Raw genomic sequence first — 20,007 nt, 5'->3', positions numbered from 1 at the left:
ATATCCAAACCTACCTGTCCAATGCGCTAAGTGGTTGCATGGACATTGGACATATATAGGTACTGTGGTATGTGGTGACTCTGAGCAAAGCTGGTCATTGGCTGTAGAGGGCGGAACCCCGTTTCTTACATGCCAGTATGTCCTACGCGGATGGCGACAAACCGCTAAAACTCCCTCTACATACCACAGTAACAGACCTGTGGTACTCACGAGCCTGGTAAGATCGTTTCGAGGGGCTTTTCCTCCTCTTCCCCAATACTCGTGTGGGTGCTCCGACTCGTACAACCACTCTCACTGCCCATAATCGTATCGTTGGACTTTCCTCCCTTCTCGAGATCGTTATCATGCGTAGTGACGGACGAATTTCCCCCCTCGCTCACGGGCCTTGTGCGTGCTTCACTCTGGTAGCGGCTCTCATTCCAACTCCGTCCCAGGCTGCGAAACGAATCCCGAAGACCACTTCTGCGAGCCACGTTCTGTGCCGTGTGCAGCGGATTAGGTACCCTGTAATCCGGGTCCTCGAAGACATACTCCTCCTGCCGACCGTGCTCATCGTAGTTGAAATTGTCGACGGTGGAAGCACCTGCGGACGTCGAGTTCAGGACATCGTCGTGGATACGGTATCTACTGCCGCGTCTGCGTGCGTGCTGTATGGTCGGGAATAGGTAGTTATTTGCATGTCGATGTGCGTGGCCGGCAGGATCTGGCTTGCCCCAGAAGCTTCTGCGGAACACTTCAGGGTTCATTAGTGATAAGATACTTGCAAGAAACACGGCCGTGTGGATGCTTACAGGGACGCAAGGCTGCGGAGTTGACAGCAATGATCGCGATGGTGAATTCTCTGATACCCCAACGTGCGATTATGAAGATCGATATATTGGGCACAACGGTGAGGGAGACGCGCGTGATACTAGGGGAGCCGTTAGTTGAGATGTTTGTTTACGTGAAGATGAGAGTTCTACGTACCATGCCGCCAGCACAAACAAGCCAGAAGCCAACAAGAAGAACACGCCGATGCGTCTGCAGTCGTTACCAAATATCCGAAAGTGCGTGTCTCGTTATACGTACTTTTGCAAAGGGATGTTCAAGGTCCACAGTAGAGGGACTGGTATGCAGAGCAACTAAGTTAAGTGGTTAGTGAAAGTCTTTGCAAAGATTCAATCGACCTACCCATATGTCAGAAAGAGCATTGATACAACTAAGCGTGATCAGTACTCGAGGCGAGGACCTACACGAGCCCGATGGATCTGCTGGCAGTGACCATCGTCTGCTGATTGGTTGACAATCAAAAGTGAGAGCCGCGGTAACAGATATGTAGCCCATGATACAGAAGTAGGTTGTAGCTTTTAGTATGAACTTTTGCCACGCACCAATGGCGAGGCGCTGATAGAGCACGATGACGATGCCTTTCAGACTGAAGACCAATGCAATACTAGTACTTGTCAGCTCTGTCACAAGATCCGTATTTCCTTCTCCAGAGTCGTCCAACATACTATATGTAGCATGATGCCAGAAACATCTTGGTTCCATACACCACCTCACTAAACTTTTGCTCGGAGAACTTTGCGACTTCAGACTCTGTAAAGTCGGTGTTGGTGCCCGAAGAGTACGTAATGTGAGTTGTGACGATTGTATATGTCCAACATCCCAAAGCTACGAATGCGAAGCCATCATCGAGGCGTAGTCCACGGATGCCAGCAATACGCACACGCACTGCGAAGCGGAGAAGAAGCCATACGGTGCCGATTGCGTACGATGTCCAGATCTCAGGCAAGAATTTACTATCGTGTGTGGGTGCCATGTTGGCAGCAAAGTTTGGGGCGGAAGCAGCCGTTGGTGCTGTATGGAGAGTTCTGGAAGACAGTCGATGAGATGCAGGTCTTTGACATGGAATCCCAACACAATTCTTATGTCACAAGGCTCTCCTGTTCGCCTCCTGTCAGGCCACCAACCATCGTCCAAAGCCTATTTTGATGCTGCTCTTTCTGTAGAACAGACATGGATAGGAGTCAGCACTGCCAATGAGGGCCAGTCCAAATGATTAACCGGGGCTTGGGTAGCACAGTCGCAACTCGATAGGTAGCCGTTGGAGAAGGGGTTATGCGAGGTACAAGAGAGTGTGACGAGCTTACGTCAGTGCGCATCACGTTGAATCTGATCGAAGATCGAATGTTTTCTGTGCATCCAGTCGAACCTACCGCTTGGCGGTGAAACTGACCAGTCCCGACCTTTCATTGATGATTTCGATTTTGCGGAGTTATGTCCGGGGTAGTTTGATGGGTTGGTTTGAGCGGCTGTCGCGCGGGCTCCGGGCCGTCGCTGACCCACGGATGAGCACGTAGATGGCGGGACCTATAGCCGACGCTCCTCGGAAGCCTTATATGTGGATAGGGACGACTCGCGCCCATGTGCAGTTCGAGCACGCCAGGAAGATGATAGGTAGAAAAAAGCCTTGATAGACGCTGCTCCAGCCCACGATTCGTACGCTTCCTCGGAAGCTCAAAGATTTGCCTTAAACCCGGGTCCCCTACGGTCCCATTCCCAGTATTCTCCCGTGAACCTGGTTTGTTTCCAGCGGTTGTAAATCGTCATCTTCCCCTCCTCTTTGTCACTCTTGCACATCCTCTCCCATACCTGCAGCTGCTCCTTGAATCCTGGGTTGGGGTCGCATACCGGTCTGCCCTCGCACAGTTGCTCCAAGGCTGTCGCAGGGTCCAGGTGGTATTTCCACATCAAATATGCGACGATGAGTGTAGCAGAGCGCGATTTACCCATCGCGCAGTGCACGAACACGCCTCCCCTATCTTCTTGGCCTTCGTCTTGGCCTTTTGCTTTTTCGTCCTCACTCTTGCGGGTCGTTTCATTCAGCGCATGGTCGATGTAATGCACTGCTTCGGGAAAGTATTGCAAAAGGTTTTCGTTGGGATGATCGTCGGCACGAATGTGAAGGTGCGTCAGATGAGCGAATTTCTCTTGCAACAAAGGATCATAATCGATGACCGATAAGACATGCGTTACACCTGCGGCTGCAATTAAGTCCGTCTGGTACAGGCCATACAAGCCGCCAATATAAAGTTTCCCGGCTCGTGGCACCTTGTCAACCCAGCCCATGGTGGTAAATGTGGTGCTGCCGCGCAGAAGATACGACATACGGGATCGGAGGTCAAACAGGTAGCCGTGAGTATGAAATGACGAGACGAGGTTGAGGTGCGACGTTGTGGAAGGCGAGCGACACGCGAGGTGGTAGGGTGTATGAGATAGAAGTGCCGAGATTCGATACCGAGAGGGAGATCAAGAGATGGACGTTGCGACGACGAATCAAGAATCACGTCCAATGCCTATCCAAACTCCTGTTCACCTTTCCAAGTGCCATTCGTTTCCCGGTGGATGGGTAGATTCGTTTCACTTGGCCTGCCCGAGCAGCTCACTCTTGATCAATCACGTGTTGCGGCGTGATTGGTAAACAGCTTACGCTAGCGTTGACCGACGTCGATGACCCAACGCGTTCCCTTGATCTCTCTGTCTTGGAAGGAACGGCATCACGATCTTTTCGCAGAGCTTGATGTTTGCAGTCGCCGAGAGGAACCTTTTCAGTCTATGATCGACGACGTTGCGTTCTACACAGCACGGTACATCTCTTTGCGATATTCGCGGCAAACACAGCGATAGCATGGCAACGAGAATGTGTTACGCTGTAAGATTTCCTTCCTGCACAGTTCATGAATGTCACATCGAAACAAGCGTCTTGCGAGCAGATGTTGGAGCACCCCGTACCCTAATCTGGGCGGATTCACTATTTGTTCCAAAAGCCAATGTTTTCAGCTCCACAAACGCGTTGTGGGCCGAAGGCAAGTAACCTTCGTCAGGGAAAGCAAGTTTTTATGTACCAGTCGTATCTCTCTTGTTGTTAGTAACAGCTTTTCTCGTTGCAAGCTATGTGCCTTTCTCATCTCTTACTACATCCTCAATCTGGCGCAATACAGTGCTTACCAGCCATGAGACTTTCACAAGCGTTTGGAACTACTTCGACAGGATGACGAGCCAGACGAGCGCGCATCTCCTCATGTGGCGAAGAAGGCAGAGCGCAAGAGACGGGCCACCGCAGACCACGACGACGAATCAGACGAGCGCGCGTCCCTTCACGCAGTAAAGAAGGTAAAATGTAAGAGACAGGCTATTGTAGACTACAACAGGCTAGACGAGCGCGCATCTCTAGACGCGGCGAAGACCAAGCGCAAGAAACGGCCACTGCAGACTACGACGACGAGCCAGACGAGCGCGTGTCTCCTCACGCGGCAAAGGCAAAGACCAAGAAGCGGGTCTCTACAGCCGTTGACAGCAACATCGATGAGCACTCTTCCTCTCGCGCGACGAAGAAAAAGGCCAGGACCAAGAGGCTCGTCACTGCAGACACCGACAGCAGCGTCGATGAGCAACCCCCCCTCCGCCCTGCGAAGGCCAAGAGGCGAGCTACCACGGACGCCGACAGCAGCGTGGATGTGCAACCCCCCCTCCGCCCTGCGAAGGCCAAGGCCAATGCCAAGGCCAAGTCGAAGAGGCGCGACACCGCGGACGCCGACAGCAGCGTGGATGGGCAACCCCCCCTCCGTCCTGCGAAGGCCAAGGCCAAGGCCAAGTCGAAGAGGTGCGACACCGCGGACACCGACTCCAACTCTGACGACAGCATCAGCACACAGGATGGCACAGGCTTCCCGCATGGCATCGACTCCATCGCCAAAAGAAAAAGAAAGGAGAAGAAGGAAGCCAAAAAAACCAAAGAAGCTAGAGGTCGCATGACACGCAGAGTACAGGGTCTTTGGGAATTGCCCAACTCCGCAGCCAAACCACCAACCCAGGCTCCCCTCCGTAAAGCAACATACGAATACCTTCTACCCCTCCTTACAAAAGAACCTAAAACAATACCACCATTAGGGGAACTACCAAACGCTTGCCATAAAGCCAGACTTGACCTCGTATACGATACTGCCTTTCGCCAAAGTATGGAAGTTTGGGCTTCTAAGAGACTACGCTTTGAGTTCTCTGATCTTCTCCCGTGGGATTAACAAGACACAATCCCCACGTCTGTCGTGGAGCAGATGGAGGGCATCGGGTGCATGTTTAGTGTCCCCTTGTTCAAGCTAATTCCCAGGCTGAGAGGTATGGCGCAAACAAAGGTCAAGTACACTGTTTGGTGTAAAGCACATACCAAGTATGAGAGGATTTACGTCAGATATGGCACCGTGCTACGCATCGGCACAATGCGGGACATCAACATCATCCGGGATGAGCTTACGACAAAGCTGGGCTCCTACATATCGCAAAACTACACAATTACAATATGTTAAAGTGCACGCAAGGCGTATACAGCTCAAAATCCAGGCACAAGATTCCTACACTAAACTCAATTGTAGTTGTCAAGCTGTTGCATGATTTCGTTGCACCCTAGTTCCTGGTATTTCGATTGATCGAGAGAGAGCATCGACAGAATCCAAAGTGGCTGCCTGCATGAGCCAAAATGTTGCCCCGAAAACATGACAATACCAGAAAAGTCTATTGATTTAGTAGCACAGGTTGTGAGTAGTTGCAAAATACCCTTTTTTTATCATACTTACTGCTCTAGATTGCTAAGATTTGGGCAACAATGCTTGCTAGGTGCAGATGCGAGGATCACCGTATAGAGTTGCCTGTGCATGCTACGTTAAATGTGAAAGGCGTTTATAAATATTACGACCAGCATGGTAAAACTACAGCATGGGGCGACGAATTGGCGAATATATCTACAAGTCCTCATCATGGCTTTTTAACAACAGCATTCAACGACAACTCGACCTACTTTCTGCCGCAATATGAACATCTCCACACATACCATTACCACAGCCGACAATAGGGCGGCATCACAAACGGCGAGGATACTTGGTGGAGCAGCTACAAACTCTGGCAAGAATCAGGAGCAGACGAGAAGATGCGAAGTCGCGCGAACTGGTCGACGACGTTAACATGATTGCGTTCGCTCAGTCGCAGCGTTGGGTGGGCTGGTCTGTGGATATGAAGCAGGCATGAAATGATAATCACGTAATGCTATTGGACCATGTTGCCTCTTCTCAGGGTCTTTCTCATTTCTTACTACATCCTCGATCATGCGCAATACAGTGCTTACCAGCCATGACACTTTCACAGGCGTCTGGAAACCGCACATTCATGTTCGAGCCCCACTCCTCAACACCTGGCCGATGAAATTCAGGATTTTTGTCAAGTTCTTTCACGCGTGTTTGTGCTGTCTCTTGCTTGAATCGGCAATCTTATTGTTAGAGTGAAAGCAAGTACCGAAATCGGTTAGCTGCAGCGCAACGCGTTAAACTCATCCCACAAACAAACATAATCGTGGAGCTTTTCATCTCCGACCGTCACAGCGTTGCCTCTCAACTCGACACAAGTCAACACACAACATGTCGTTGAAGACGGCCCCTATCACGCAGGCGCCGTTCTTCTACCCTGCAGGAAACACGCCAGCCGTGTGTCTCACGCAGTCTCTCCCGCCGGAGCAAGACGCTGCTCTCCTTCTGCTGGGCTGTGGCGACATCCGGAACATCCTGTTCACTGTGTATGGAGGGGTTGGTCTAGGTTAGTACACTCACATCATTTGATTTGACGCTGAGAACCGGGGACTGGAATACTGGTGCTAATCGTACGGTAGGTGGCAGGACACTCGATTTCACTTGCTGCGATATCGAGGCCGAAACTATTGCGCGCAATGTTCTCATATTGACATTAATTCTTGACGATGTTAAAGGTGTCCACATTCAACAGATATGGAACGTCTATTATCACGTCTTCATAGACGCTGACTCTTTGGCACTCCTACAAGGCCAAGCTGAAAAGCTTTTGGGTCACGCCGCATCTCTGGACATTTGGCATTCAAGCCCATACGGAAAGAACATCCGGTTCTGTGACAGCACGACCTTTCGCAATGTTGTCAAGCTTTGGAAATTATACGCCATCGACGTGTCCGACCAGCCACGTTACACAAAAGTGCAGAAGATTGTCAAAGGCCAATGGGAGGCAGCTAAGCGTTATAAAAGGGTAGTCGTGCCTGGATATGGGCCTGGACTCAAAGGTCATCATTCTGTGGCTCCGCTACTACTTGCTGGACTTTCTGAAGGACCCAAGCAACATCGAGTGTATTGGGCAAGTGGCACATGTCTGGAAGATAAGAAAGCTATCCAAAAGCTTACAGTTGCCAATCCCATGTTCATTTGCCGAAGCGGTCTGATACTCCATTCCGGTAACGATCCTCTGCGTGGATTTCATCTCTCCATCTTGTATTCACGGCTTGCGGCGGGCTTACCGATAACAAACCCAGACGCGACAACTACGTCGGCAAAAGCGCTACCTAAAGGGCTGAAGACTGCATTGACAGAGCTTGCTTCATGGTGTGAAGCCTTGCGAGATGCAGCTGCACAAGTCACTATTCGATACGTCAACTCGGATGCCATAGCTTTCTGTCATACTCTTCGTCACCACCGCACGAACGGTGAGTCGCAATCGGCCCATTGGTACCGAGCCAGTTGGAAATATGAAAGCCTAGTGCTTGATACAGCTGACTACAAGTTGAACGGCCATGCGCCAACAACTTTCGACGTGATCGACACCTCGAATCTGATCGACTATCTCGGTAGTCTGAACTTGTTGGTCGCAACCGCTCCGCTTCTTACGCCAAAGCCAACGTCAACTTTGCGAACAGAAATGCTTGTGCCACGAGAGTCTAACGTTACTGGTTCTGCGAAAACTTTATTAAGCGGCGATCTTCCCACAGTGGCGCTTCTACTTGGACTCAAACCAGTACAATACTGGACAAATGCAACAGCGACTTGGAATCCCAACGACCCCTTCCTGGAAGATATTCCCGACGGTAAAATCATCAGTCACGTTCTGTCTCGACAAATCATACTTTGGAAGACGGCGAACATCTCTCACATCCGATACAATCCAGTCGAACTAGCCAAATTCATGTTTAATGTCTACCTAGAGATGTTCCAAGATGAGAATGAGACTCGACTGTTGGAAACACTCGCCACGAAAGATCAAGGTCTGCTGAAGAAGCTTAGCTTTCTAGATCTATATACCCGAGCAAGTCTAGCTGTCATTCTACGATATCTTAGGGAGACAGAGGTAGTCGACTGGCATCCTTTCATCACACAGCTTACCAAATTGATTCGAACTGATCGTAATCTTGTTACGGGACTTCATCATTTCCACTCATTGTTGGTTCATTTCGACCTGTTTGGGATTTCGGCGTTGGAACAACCTCCGTCTTTCCAACATGATCTGGCACGCGGTCCTTTCCGTAACTGGAAAGAGATGCCAACAACAGTTTGTCTCACTCTTGTCGTACCTCACGCAGTGGTCGCAGCGTTTGGCAACATCAACAACGGTAACGGGACGCCACTATGTTACCTACAAACTCAGTCATCCATATCGATGGGTCAGTCCAACTATCCAGATGTACAGCTAGGATTTGGAACGGTTACGACTTCCGGAACACCATATACTGATGACTATACCATAAGCGTAAAAGATGACCCGACCGGGTATAACGGAAAGTCACCTTTGATAATATCAGCCATGGTGTCTACTCTTGCACTTACGGAACTTGGAGATCCAGCTTGTGGTGTCGGATTCTTCCTCAAGTCAACGCTACCAAATCTACAAAAATTCATCTTCACATATGGCATGTTTTTAGAACTGTATACGTCGTCCGTCGGGAGAAAGGATGTTTTTGTCACCAGACATCGACCGAACATGACCGGTCATATTTCCATGCAGTGCAAGTCGAGTTTGGCGACGGGAAATGGTGAGTCGATCATGAATGCCTCGACGGGACTAGAGAAATCTTTTATAACGTGCCCAGATGATGATATTACTGTTGCAATTCGGCCTTTCTTTGACACCGCTGCTACAAAGATAGTTTCATTGCAGATTCGTTACGACATCGAATCATCGATCGCTAGATTACCACTTCAAAACGCTGAGGCAGTCATAATTGAGCCCTCGAATCCGTTTACACTAGCCCTGAATATTGGCGACATATACTGCAAAAAGTTGGAACTGCCACTGCCGCTTGACAACGATTGCGGCAAGACGAGGATTTCAGTCAACGCATTATGGGTCGACTACACCGCGCCAGTAGCAGAACCCGAACGTCTTGCCTTACGTGCGGACTCGATGTTCCCTGTCAAGACAGATCATGGGTAGGATCTTACACTGTGCTTCTGAATGAAACGCTAACCCAGATCAGGCTCCAACTTTCGCTCGAGCACCTTCATTACGTTCACCCTGATGTCCTTCCGAAAGTGTACATTGGAAGGAGCAATTCGGATGCCCATTGGGTAGCGATGCTGACCTCACTGCCAGCCATAATGTCAGAGACGGAGCGGGCGGAGTTCGAGAGAGCTACTACCAGCGACATTACCGTCAATACAGGACGTGTAGGCCTGAAGAAGTCGATATCTGCAATGCACAGGGAGGTGTTCGGCATTCAAAGCATGGCAAAGGCAGTCATCTTCGGCCTGCGAGACAGCTCACGAGATTTCGCCACTCTCTACGTCGACGCAGTTCGCCTGGATGTATCAAATCAAACAATCTTCATGGACGCGGCTTTGGTTCAACACGGCGACCATCTTGGGCCTGAGTTCAGTAGGGCGAATGCGGACACGGGAGATATAACAGACGTCACTCTCCAAACTGACATTAACGAGGCTGCTTTCTGGAAACATCTGTTGCCTGCATTTGCCGAGCGGTGTCGTACATGGAAGCACAAACCAACGTGTGAGTACAGGGGAGGAAAGATGCCGCTTTCGACAGAGTCCAACAAACGTTACATGTGTAGCTGTGGCGACGGTGTGTTCCCTGATGGGTACCTGAAGAACATCAAGCAGTTCAAGGCTATGTCGAATCACGCTGTGCGAGTTGCCATCCCGGTTATCTACACCTCGCCCATCAGCAATCACGAGCCCGTCCCCGCATCTTTGTTGTTTCGAACCTTTGGCAGGTTACACATGCAGCAGCTTGGCTCGAGGATCTTGAGGTCTTGCTGTAATCTTGCTTCGTTTGTGGCGAGGAGAAGATGAAAGATAGTGTCGCGCTTATGATGTGCAGTGGGTGCAAGTTCGCGCAGTATTATTCTGCGTCTTGCCAGACCAAGGACTGGAAGGAGGGACACAAGCAGATCTGCAAGCAGCTGAAGCAGATTCAATAGTTGCACGGGGCTTGAAACAGTTGACTTGTATATTCCCATTCTCGAAAGGGTTTGGATGGCTGGATGTGGTTGGAATGCTACGCGTAGAGGTTGATAAACCTCGTAGCGCAGCATTCAAATTACCATGCAGAGGTTAGCTAGGATTATGCATAGATGAACACGGATTGGCGAAATAACTACCTGAAAACGATTCGCAATGAAAATTAGCAGCCGGAGCTTGGTTGTATAGACTACTATCAGGTGATCCTTAAGGGGGATCTACTATCTGTCTTGCATCTCATGATCCTCAAGCCAAGGTTGACGACATAAAGTTTCAATTTGCGGCTGGGTCGTGCCCACCTTCCTAAAACCTTCATGGTGTGCCGCCGCATTGCAATTGATGGCTAACGGTTGTGCATCCACTGTGCATGGATGCGGGTAAAACATGGAGGTGGAGAAGGTTTAGCGCAAGCCAAAAATAGTCGATGATCGGTTGAAGAACCGCTCGGCGCAACGCTAGCAGCACAATTGACGCAGGGTGGCGATAGTGCATGCAAAATCGATCGCGCACCCTGGAAAGCCCTGCCTGCAGCGTGGCTAAGGGGATTCTAGAGGAGGGGTGCTGATGATCCCGTGTTGGTGAATGTAAATGCGCTGTCTTGGCTCGGTTTGTTTCGGATAGCGTCCTGCCCAACCTGGCCTAGCCTTTTCTACGGATGGCAGGGCCTCACCCTCGTACCTCCTTCTTTCTGCTGATTGACTATCGCCTCACGCTCCACCGTATACGCTCGCTGTTCGGTTTCTGTGCTCAGTTTCCTTATTTTATTCCCCACCTTCGCTATTAGTCGCGGAGCTTGTCTAATTACAATCCTGACACTCGTTATTGCATCCGTCTGCTCTTGCCCGAAACGACTACCCGAACACATCGAACACACATTCACTGCGCTAAACTCTCAACTTTCGTACACGCCACGCCACTACGGCAGTAATTTTGGAAAGCGCCCATTCGATACTACGACTTCCTTTGCGCCTGCATCGATAGACGGCCGTTGAAGTGGTCGCAAACGTCTGACAGCCGCACGCTTTGCGCATCGTTACACGACATCACTGTTCACGAACACGAAAACCGTTGCCGGCCATGGTTCGAGCCGCCATCTCGGCTGCCTTTGCTGCAGCAGTTTTTGCTGGCACTGCATACTCAGCGCAGTGCTCTGCAGATAGCCACTGTCCTGAGGATACACCTTGCTGCTCTCGTGGGTGTCACCTGGTCTGATAGTTCGAAACGCAATGCTGACAGTGTCACAGTCTATGGCGAATGCGGTGTCGGCGCCTACTGCCTCGGTGGCTGCGATCCCCTCATGTCGCACTCGTTTGACTCATGTGTGCCCGCCCCCGTGTGCAAGTCCGGAACATACACTCTCGACTCGCTCGACGACGTCCAGGCAATCGACACATACCTCGGCGATGCCTCGAAGATCAACTGGCAATCGCAGGGCATGCCCGCCATTTACACGGATCCCAGCAGCGGCAAGAAATCGACGCTTCTAACAATGGCGCAAGGCACAGTTGGGACGTTGATGGCTTCTACATACTACGTTTGGTACGGCAAGATTTGCTCCAAGCTCACGACAGCCCAGGGCAAAGGTGTCGTTACCGCTTTCATCCTCATGTCTGACGTTAAGGACGAGATTGATTTTGAATGGGTTGGTGCCGATGTTTCAAAAGCGCAGACCAACTTCTATTCTCAGGGTGTCACAGTTTGTACGCAGCGCATACTCCTTGACTCGAACTTGGTTAACCACGCACGCAGACACAAATGGCGGCGAGCTTGCTATAGGAGGCAGCGCAGTCGAGTCCATGCACGAGTACTGCGTTGACTGGAAGGAAGACTCCCTGTCGTGGTCGATTGACGGCGAAACCACACGAACCCTCAACCGCAAAGACACATGGAATTCGACATCCAACCGCTTCGACTATCCGCAAACACCATCGCGTATCATGCTCTCCCTCTGGCCTGCTGGCCTGCCTACTAACGCGAAAGGCACCGTCGAGTGGGCCGGTGGCGAAATCGACTGGAATAGCCAGTATATGCAGAATGGGTACTACTACGCCCGCTTCCAGGAAGTCACCGTCGAGTGCTACGACCCCCCACCAATGGCTCAAGTCAACGGCAAAAAATCGTACAAGTACACCGACAAGGCGGGCACGAACAACACAGTAGAGATCTCGAACGACTTGGTTGTTCTCGGGTCTTTGATGGGCACCGGCGAGAATCCCGGAGAAGCAATGAAGTCTGGCTCCGCCCAGGCGACGCAGAGTGTTGCCATGGTCCCCGGCGGCGTCCAGGGAGGTGGTGCAAGAGCGGAGGAGACGGCCACGGCAGCTGGAAGCGGCGCGCAGACGACGGGCACATCCGGTAACGGCGTAGTGGGAGACACGACGTTCGTCCAGGGTGGTTCGAGCGCAGGATCAACCATCGAGCCTCGATTCGGCGGGATCGGCGGGTCTGCGCTTGCCATTGTCATTGCTGTGTTTGGCCTGATCGTGTCTTGAGGCGTGGACAGGCTGGTTGCGTAGAGCATTTTATGTTTCATGTCTATCTTTTACATTGTGTTTTGGTCCGCGTCGATTTGCACCGGTCTTTTTGTATATATCGTGTTTGGTGGACGAGCGTGGAAGACTTGCTTCTGTTGTGTCCCGACCGTTTTCATGTCATACCCAACGTCGTAGAATGAGCCTGGTGAAGTAATTCTGAATGCATTGCTGAGTTTATGGGATTGAAAAGACTGTCTATGGGGTTGGAATGGTGTGGATTACTTCTTGGTGATGTAGTTTACAATTGAGCAATCGGATGTACGATATGTACTCAACTTTGATTACTGATATTGCAGATAGCTCATGGTATTCACTATGCCACTCCCTATGATACTCCGACGAGTTCAATTTTGGTTACTGTCTCCACAATATTGATCACAACATTATTGAAGTCATATCGCCATACTTGGTTGCGATAGGACCTGTTCGAAACACATGAGGGAAGAATATGGTGAAAGTTGCTGGTATTCATCTACAGGTATCTAAGTTTCAAGGTGGGTAATCTACAACACGACCTTGTTGGGCGCCTCGCGCTCCTCGGGCTCGTCAAAGATGTTAATGCTCCAGCGGGGTTTGTCTGCACTTGTGGTCAGCTCACAATCTTTCTTACACGAAAACGACGACACTTACTCGCTGTGTATGGCACATTGTACCTCCTCCTGCCCTGGTGCTCGTCCGAGAACTTCTGGATAGCCGCGACCTCCTCCTCGCTGAGCTCAATCTCCTGGAAGTTCTCCTTGATGCGCGACGGGGTGACGGACTTGGGGATGACGGAGTGGCCGCCGACCTGGCTCCACGCAAGAATCACCTGCGCGGGAGTAACGCCCTTCTTCTCGGCAATCGCCTTGACCTCCGGCCGCGTGATCAGCAGCGGGATGTCGAAGAAGTTGTTGCCGAACGCAGAGTAGGCGGTGATGTGGATGTTCTTCTCCTTGGCGTAGGCAATGAGCTCCTTGCTGGGCAGGATGGGGTGGCGCTCGATCTGGTTGACGGCGGGCACGAGGTTGGTCTGCTCAACCAGCGCCTTCAAGTTCTGGTACGTAAAGTTGGACACACCAGTGGAACGAGCCTTGCTCTTGGGCAGCTTGTGCACGGCCTTCCATGTCTCGCTGTTGGGGATCGAGTTGTCGATGTTGACTTCATTTGGATCCGAGCTGGCGGGGAACAGGTCAGAGTGCGGGTCCTTGCCTGGGCCGAAGTTGACGGGCCAGTGGATGAGGTACAGGTCGAGGTACTCCAACTCGAGCTCGGCCAGGGTGTCGTCAAGCGCGGCTTCAACGTGCGCGGGGTCGTGCTGCGTGTTCCACAGCTTCGACGTGATGAAGATGTCCTCACGCTTCAGCCCAGGGACGTCGGCAAAGGCGCGCTTGATGCCTTCGGCGACCTCTTTTTGGTTCTCGTAGCTGTGATTGGCGGAATTACTCGTTAGCGTAGCTCGTTGGGGAAGGAGGCCATAGCTTCTTTTTATAGTGGGGCATCCCCAGTTCAACCTCCCCTACAATGTGAGGAGGGCTCTTGCGGCTGAGGCGGCGGAAAAATATCGCTCGTGGGTGCGGTGTTGCGTTCGCGTGGGGTCTGTGTACGTACATCTTTGCGAGGTCCTGTGGGAGGAGACGAGGTCAGCCAGCGATCACGAATACACCAGGCTCCACCAAGGGCTGAGCGCGTGCTCGAATGTGGATGTAACCTACAAGGTGTCGGTATCCGATCTTCAGAGCCTCGTAGACACCATTGCCAACCTCACCAGGGCCGGCCTGCCAGGTACCATATCCCAACTGACTGTAGCAAACGAACACGTTAGCAGGAGCTTCTCCAGACGCGCAAAGTGTCTAGCAGACATGATGTAGAAACGTACGGGATCTTGTGGCCAGTGTTCAACGTAACGGTCTTGCCTGAAGACATTCTGAAAGACGTATAAGATTTCAAGGTCGTAAAAGAGGTATAACGAGGTGTACAGTTTCTCAGGCACGAAGGCGGAACAGCTCTTAAGTATCTCATCGTGACAGCCCTCGGCCATTATGTCGGCACAGAAGCCATTATGTACTCGATGCAACAATTGTTCCATAAACCGGGATAATCGCCTCAGCCAGCATGGTTTCAGCTCCATTGTTAGCTGGGATGTGTGGTCTCAACGGCAGATGGCGGGATTATTGTGTGCTATCGCGACTACGAGATACCCCACTGGCGTCACTGCAGAGCTATGGTGGGGCTGGGAGCTCGGTGGGAAAGCTGCCGAGTATGCCACAAATGCCCCGCTTCAGCTTATGCTTGACTTTATATGCGCGCCGAGTAGCTGTTGGTCTACTGTCAGCTATTCAGTCAACACCAGACTGATCTCGTACCTTTAGGTACCTCACGCCCTTCTTAATTGACTGTCGTAGACCTTGCTGGGAACGCGCGTGCGGCGCGGAACTCTAAAGCTATAATAAGATGAAAACCTACCTTGGCCCGGTCACCTCACAACAACGCGGGGTCTTCTGACTGTGATGAGTTTGCACTCAACGATTGACAATTCAAGCAACTTTCTCTGGTTCTCTTGACAGCCTCAAACCGAAGTCGTCCTTGTTCTCGCCAACTTCATTCTACATCAGCATCGAAATGAGTGCCCAAACAAGTTTTGTTCCTATCACCATCCGTGGGCGCTACCTATGGAGAGGCGATAGTCGTGTGAGTTTCGAATCGATTGTGCAGCGACATACTCGAGACTCTAATCGAAGAGAAGTTTTTCGTTCGAGGAGTTGTATATCAGGCCAGCGAGCGGTTCAACCACATACTAGACCCCATCACCGACGATCGTCTTCCGCAGCTAAAGCAAGATGTACTTCTGTTCAAGGATCTCGGATTGAACACTATCTTTGTCTGTCCGTGTGATGCCGCCAATACCTTGGTAAAAATTCCAACTAACAGCAACAGACAGTATCGATAACACGAAGCCACATGTACAGACCATGATGTTGCTTGAAGAAGCGGGTATCTATGTCCTTACAGTGAGTCTAGCGTTATACATATAGCAATGAGCACATTGGACTGATTGGCTCAATCAAGTCGGTCGCTATTCCCATGACGAGTATCCGGCGGAAGGATCCATATAAGTCGTACAACTCCACCACTATCAAATCGTTCTTCAAAACCGTGGATCTTATGGCTAGCTTCCCAAACACGCTAGGCCTTCTCGCCGCGAGCTTAACTGTCAACAACGATGCCTTCCTATCAGCGCCTCCGGTCCTCAAAACCGTTGTGCGAGATCTCAAGAGGTATATGAAGTTGAAGAACGAGATCGCTGGGCAAAGAACTCTTCCTATCGCTTATAATGCAACGAGTACCAAAGCTCGGGATGTGACGATTCTGGACTATCTGTCGTGTGGTGATAAATCGACTTCGATAGATTTCTGGACAGCAAGTAACCCTTTCGAACGCCATCATTAGGAAACGGCTAATTTATATACAGTGCCAAAACTTCTTATGGTCTGGGCAATCGAGCATGGCTATATCTGGCTACGATCAAATGGTGCGTTCCACCATCACATTCACGAGTTCACAGATCCCGCACCCTGACTAAGGCGAATCAGATCAAAAGACTGGAACATGCTACCATACCCATTTTCTTCACGGAATATGGTGCTAATGTGCATCAGCCTCGCCTATTCCAGGAAACAAAGGCCATATACTCACCACAGATGAGCCATGTCATCTCCGGCGGATGCGTTTATGAGTTCTGGCAAGGCACGAACATGTATGGCCTGGTGGAAATGATCGAACATGGGAGAGATCCCAAATGGTCGAGTTACCAAGCTTCCCTGGCCCGGGCAGACGATCCTAGCAAGACGATTGAGAAGCGTGAGACGGAGCATGGGCTTTTTCTTATCTTTCACGACTTTGAAAATTACAAGGCAAGCTTGGCGGCGACGAGAGATGCAGAGTCGGACTGGGATCGTGGTCTCGTCGAGCCTGAAATTGTGCAGGAAGCGAGTGTTGATACAACGCAGATCAGCTGGCCATGGGAGCCTGAGTTCCGTGAGCCAGAAAGTTGCATAGATTGGGAGCAGACAGAGAAGTCCCTACGAGAATAGTATACTTTTATAAGCTACTACTGAATACGAAGGCCTATAGCTTCGGGTATTTGAATAGCTGGTACAAAACGAAATCAGCCAACGTGAGCAGGAGACACATATCTTACATGTGCAACCATTCCGGATGCTCGCTGCAAAGGAAAGGCAAAGTATCATTCAGGCTGCGTTGGTAAATACAAGATGTATAACAATATTGAGATGGGTCTTCAAGGGATGAAGTTTTGTTTCTACTAATGTAATAGCTGTTGACGCCCTTCTAGGTATAATGAACTGCCATTTGTAACAACCCGCAGGACCTGGTAAGACTTTTCTAAGATGTCATGGATATTTCATTGCGTTCCAACAAGACCGAAACTTAGGACGAGCATATGTGAGTAAGTTTGTATCTGAAACTATCTAAGCTAAGATAAGTATTTGCTGCTCTGTGAATACAATAATGTCTGGCTTAAGTAACATTCGAGATTGATAAGGCAATGTGGTCAGCCTTGTGATTCAACTTCATTCATAGACAGATCAGTAGAAACTAGGTACTGATTTATCACAGCTGCAGTAGAATGAACAGCACAAGAGACATTTTCTTTGAAATACATGCGAAGTGCATCCCATCGTCATATACCTTCCTTCGCCAAGGGTCGTGAAGCAGAGACAGGCAAAGGTGTTGCACAGATGAGTTTTGCTTTATGCAAATTACACACCAATTCATTTATTACGATGGATGTTTTATCTTATGACTCAATAACGCTGTGCACGTTCTCCGTAGACAAACATGCCTCGATTGCTCTGCTTGCAGTTACAAACCCTTCTCGAAAATCAGCCATACGTTTTCTGTCCTTCTCAAGGTCTCTCCTGCAGACGCTTAATCCCGTTCTTTCCCTAAGTGCGATATCTTTCAAAATCTGTCTACCTTCTGAACTTAACAATGTGTTATGTCCTTCTAGGTTTGCAAGTGCCTCGTGCACCTCCATGAACGCCCAGGTCAAGCCTATCAAGACATCGCGATACGTTAACCACCGCATTCCCATCCACATCATCCACTCGGCGAACACGACTGATTCTCCAGTTCCCAATGTCACAGCATCTTTCAGGTTTTTCGGCTCGTTCAAACCTGCGCGACGGCATATATCTAGACCAAGTTCGACAATGCCGATTGCTTGGCCGTTGTCGGTCCGGCGAACCTCGTCCATACCGGCTACTCCCAAACCTTCACTGTCGAAACCATTTTGCGCGCGTAGGACGCGGACAATTGCCGAACCAAAAGTGTCTGCAGCGCGGACGGGTACGGATGGGACGGACTCGAGAAGCGTGGAGGACGTAAACCAAAGAGGAAGGAATTGTGTGAGGCTGAGTTTTTTTATGTCGATGTCGAGAGAAAGCGCATCGTTGGAATTCGAATCCTTGAGATCAGAGGGTAGCCTTGTGGAGACTGGCATTGGAGGAATGTTCGCAAGTACCGGGTAGTGAAGGAAAATATCCTGTTCCTTCAGTTCGATTTCTGGACAGGTGAATGGCCGTTCGGTGAAATTAAGGTACACTTTGGGATCCTGGCTAGGTATTTGTGTTGGGTTATCGAGATCATCGATCCATTTCTTGACAACCTCGACCTCTGTCTGAGTAAAACTGCCGAACATCTTACCCTCCCAGGACAACTCTTTCACCAGCCGGCTCTTGTCGCTGTTTCCTTTAATAACCCACGGCTTGCAATTGCTCAAGTCACGTAAAAAGTCCTTTTGCCATTGCGTGTCCATAAAAGCGTTCGGCTCCAGCCAATCAACCAAAGATCGGCGACCAATCTTCAGGCGGCTGTTGCAATGGATTTTGTGCGCGACGAAGCTTTTGGCGGCGAAAATGCTGAGCAGTGCTGCTTCAGTTTTGGTGTAAGAAACTAACTCTTCGGCAGTTCTCTTCAACGATGGGCTTTCAGGTGTCGTCGGTAAGCCTTCAGCGAGGATATACCCAGCCTGCACTCGCTTCCACGCAGCGTGTGCGGCCCGTTCTCCTTCGCTCTTCGCAATCAACTCAATATAGTCTACCACTGCGGCCATAGCCATTGCAGCGTGACCTGAGTCCGCGTTATCAATCGAGATGTGAAGTTCGAAGTAGTAGGGATCGAGTCGAAGTTCACGAAGTTCTTTGACCGTCTTCAGCAAATGGAGTGGTAAGCTCTCATACGCCATATTGAACCCTAGTGCTTCTGGGAGGAACTCATGTGAAAACAGGGAGATGAGTAGCTGAGCCACGGCAGCTTTCCAGCAACGTGTTTCGTTCATTCCATGGCGAGGGTGAATAAAGTCTTTCGAATCAGCAGCGGGGAGTCCAGCACCGATGTCGTCCATCAGCTTCCGATATACATAGATATGGTTTTTAGCAAGATCGCCGTCTCCTAGCTCCTCGGACATGACTTGCCATGCATTTTTCGTGATTTTGCGATACATGAAGGGAGTACTGATTTTGTTGATATGCCCTAGCCATGCGCCATCAACATATTTGACCATGGCAGCTTGCTTGAGCCACCACTTTGCTTCGTCTTTGTCGGCGAACATCTCGCGAGATCCTCCAGCTTTGCGGCGAATGAGGTATTCTTCCCACCGGTTGGTAACATTGACATCTTTTACTTTGAGAAAGCTATTCAAGCTGTCCCGCGAGAATTCTTGAACAGCGAGAATGCCGTTGTCTGGCTCTTTGAATGCATCGCTGAGCGTTGTGGTCAGAAGAGACAGGAGAAGTTGGCGGCACTCCGGCAAGATTTTAGCGTGGTGCTCTAAGTTATGTAGCTTGAAATAAATCTGCTTATATCGTTCCATCTGTCCGTCCATGTGTACGTTGATTTCACCCACTGCATGGAGTTGCGTGACATTGTTGTTGGTAGGTGATTTTACACTTCTCTTCACAAATTCTGTCTGCCTAACTAGCCGCCCGAGATCTCTTAACCTCGATGTTCCTTTTGCTATGAGATTTCGAGACTCGCGATAGGCAATAATGGCTAGAAATGAAATGAGAATGGCTGCGGTGGTATGTAAAATAAACATGTTGACAATGTATTGAGCACAGCCACTGGGGATGGCAGCATTGTTATTGTGGTCAGGCCGCGGAGGTTTAACCGAGGTGAGG

The 20,007-nt window shown here is 50.3% G+C and overlaps 9 protein-coding genes across 9 annotated transcripts; 5 read left to right on the top strand and 4 right to left on the bottom strand.

Moving 5' to 3' along the window:
- Positions 1-206: 206 nt before the first annotated feature.
- On the bottom strand, positions 207-1,801 carry P153DRAFT_390382 (uncharacterized protein; the record flags this gene model as incomplete). Its single annotated transcript, XM_033670920.1, has 6 exons — positions 207-733; positions 792-910; positions 967-1,020; positions 1,069-1,121; positions 1,171-1,432; positions 1,494-1,801. 6 exons carry the CDS (start codon positions 1,799-1,801, stop codon positions 207-209), a joined length of 1,323 nt encoding a protein of 440 aa, XP_033518741.1.
- Positions 1,802-2,150: 349 nt separating this feature from the next.
- P153DRAFT_130047 (phosphatases II) lies at positions 2,151-3,436 on the bottom strand. Its single transcript, XM_033662038.1, has one exon. It carries the CDS (start codon positions 3,148-3,150, stop codon positions 2,500-2,502), a length of 651 nt encoding a protein of 216 aa, XP_033518740.1. The 5' UTR covers positions 3,151-3,436; the 3' UTR covers positions 2,151-2,499.
- A 445-nt stretch (positions 3,437-3,881) lies between these two features.
- Positions 3,882-5,063, top strand: P153DRAFT_361069 (uncharacterized protein; the record flags this gene model as incomplete). The annotated part of the gene is made up of 3 exons (XM_033666957.1): positions 3,882-3,906; positions 4,001-4,155; positions 4,194-5,063. 3 exons carry the CDS (start codon positions 3,882-3,884, stop codon positions 5,061-5,063), a joined length of 1,050 nt encoding a protein of 349 aa, XP_033518739.1.
- Positions 5,064-5,067: 4 nt separating this feature from the next.
- P153DRAFT_400974 (uncharacterized protein) lies at positions 5,068-6,088 on the top strand. Its single transcript, XM_033671870.1, has 2 exons — positions 5,068-5,573; positions 5,621-6,088. Exons 1-2 carry the CDS (start codon positions 5,532-5,534, stop codon positions 5,885-5,887), a joined length of 309 nt encoding a protein of 102 aa, XP_033518738.1. The 5' UTR covers positions 5,068-5,531; the 3' UTR covers positions 5,888-6,088.
- Positions 6,089-6,446: 358 nt separating this feature from the next.
- P153DRAFT_400973 (uncharacterized protein) lies at positions 6,447-10,255 on the top strand (the record flags this gene model as incomplete). The annotated part of the gene is made up of 5 exons (XM_033671869.1): positions 6,447-6,621; positions 6,695-8,851; positions 8,909-9,248; positions 9,296-10,105; positions 10,156-10,255. 5 exons carry the CDS (start codon positions 6,447-6,449, stop codon positions 10,253-10,255), a joined length of 3,582 nt encoding a protein of 1,193 aa, XP_033518737.1.
- Positions 10,256-11,372: 1,117 nt separating this feature from the next.
- Positions 11,373-12,787, top strand: P153DRAFT_379470 (glycoside hydrolase family 16 protein; the record flags this gene model as incomplete). The annotated part of the gene is made up of 3 exons (XM_033669873.1): positions 11,373-11,487; positions 11,540-11,995; positions 12,045-12,787. 3 exons carry the CDS (start codon positions 11,373-11,375, stop codon positions 12,785-12,787), a joined length of 1,314 nt encoding a protein of 437 aa, XP_033518736.1.
- A 501-nt stretch (positions 12,788-13,288) lies between these two features.
- On the bottom strand, positions 13,289-15,019 carry P153DRAFT_370796 (Aldo/keto reductase). Its single transcript, XM_033669121.1, has 5 exons — positions 14,685-15,019; positions 14,521-14,608; positions 14,417-14,430; positions 13,460-14,232; positions 13,289-13,406 (listed from the first exon to the last, which is right to left on the bottom strand). The coding sequence occupies exons 1-5, from the start codon at positions 14,729-14,731 to the stop codon at positions 13,333-13,335; spliced, it is 996 nt and encodes a 331-aa protein (XP_033518735.1). The 5' UTR covers positions 14,732-15,019; the 3' UTR covers positions 13,289-13,332.
- A 134-nt stretch (positions 15,020-15,153) lies between these two features.
- P153DRAFT_370795 (glycoside hydrolase family 72 protein) lies at positions 15,154-16,934 on the top strand. The gene is made up of 6 exons (XM_033669120.1): positions 15,154-15,496; positions 15,552-15,690; positions 15,743-15,816; positions 15,875-16,225; positions 16,278-16,337; positions 16,399-16,934. Exons 1-6 carry the CDS (start codon positions 15,428-15,430, stop codon positions 16,897-16,899), a joined length of 1,194 nt encoding a protein of 397 aa, XP_033518734.1. The 5' UTR covers positions 15,154-15,427; the 3' UTR covers positions 16,900-16,934.
- Positions 16,935-17,612: 678 nt separating this feature from the next.
- Positions 17,613-19,939, bottom strand: P153DRAFT_350282 (uncharacterized protein). The gene has a single exon (XM_033666284.1). The coding sequence runs from the start codon at positions 19,923-19,925 to the stop codon at positions 17,625-17,627; it is 2,301 nt and encodes a 766-aa protein (XP_033518733.1). The 5' UTR covers positions 19,926-19,939; the 3' UTR covers positions 17,613-17,624.
- Between the last annotated feature and the right edge of the window lie 68 nt (positions 19,940-20,007).

Source organism: Dothidotthia symphoricarpi (assembly GCF_010015815.1).
Source record: "Dothidotthia symphoricarpi CBS 119687 unplaced genomic scaffold P153scaffold_23, whole genome shotgun sequence".
NCBI classification, from domain to species: domain Eukaryota; kingdom Fungi; phylum Ascomycota; class Dothideomycetes; order Pleosporales; family Dothidotthiaceae; genus Dothidotthia; species Dothidotthia symphoricarpi.
Note: the sequence above shows the minus strand (reverse complement) of the source record. Positions and strands in the feature narration are given on the sequence as shown.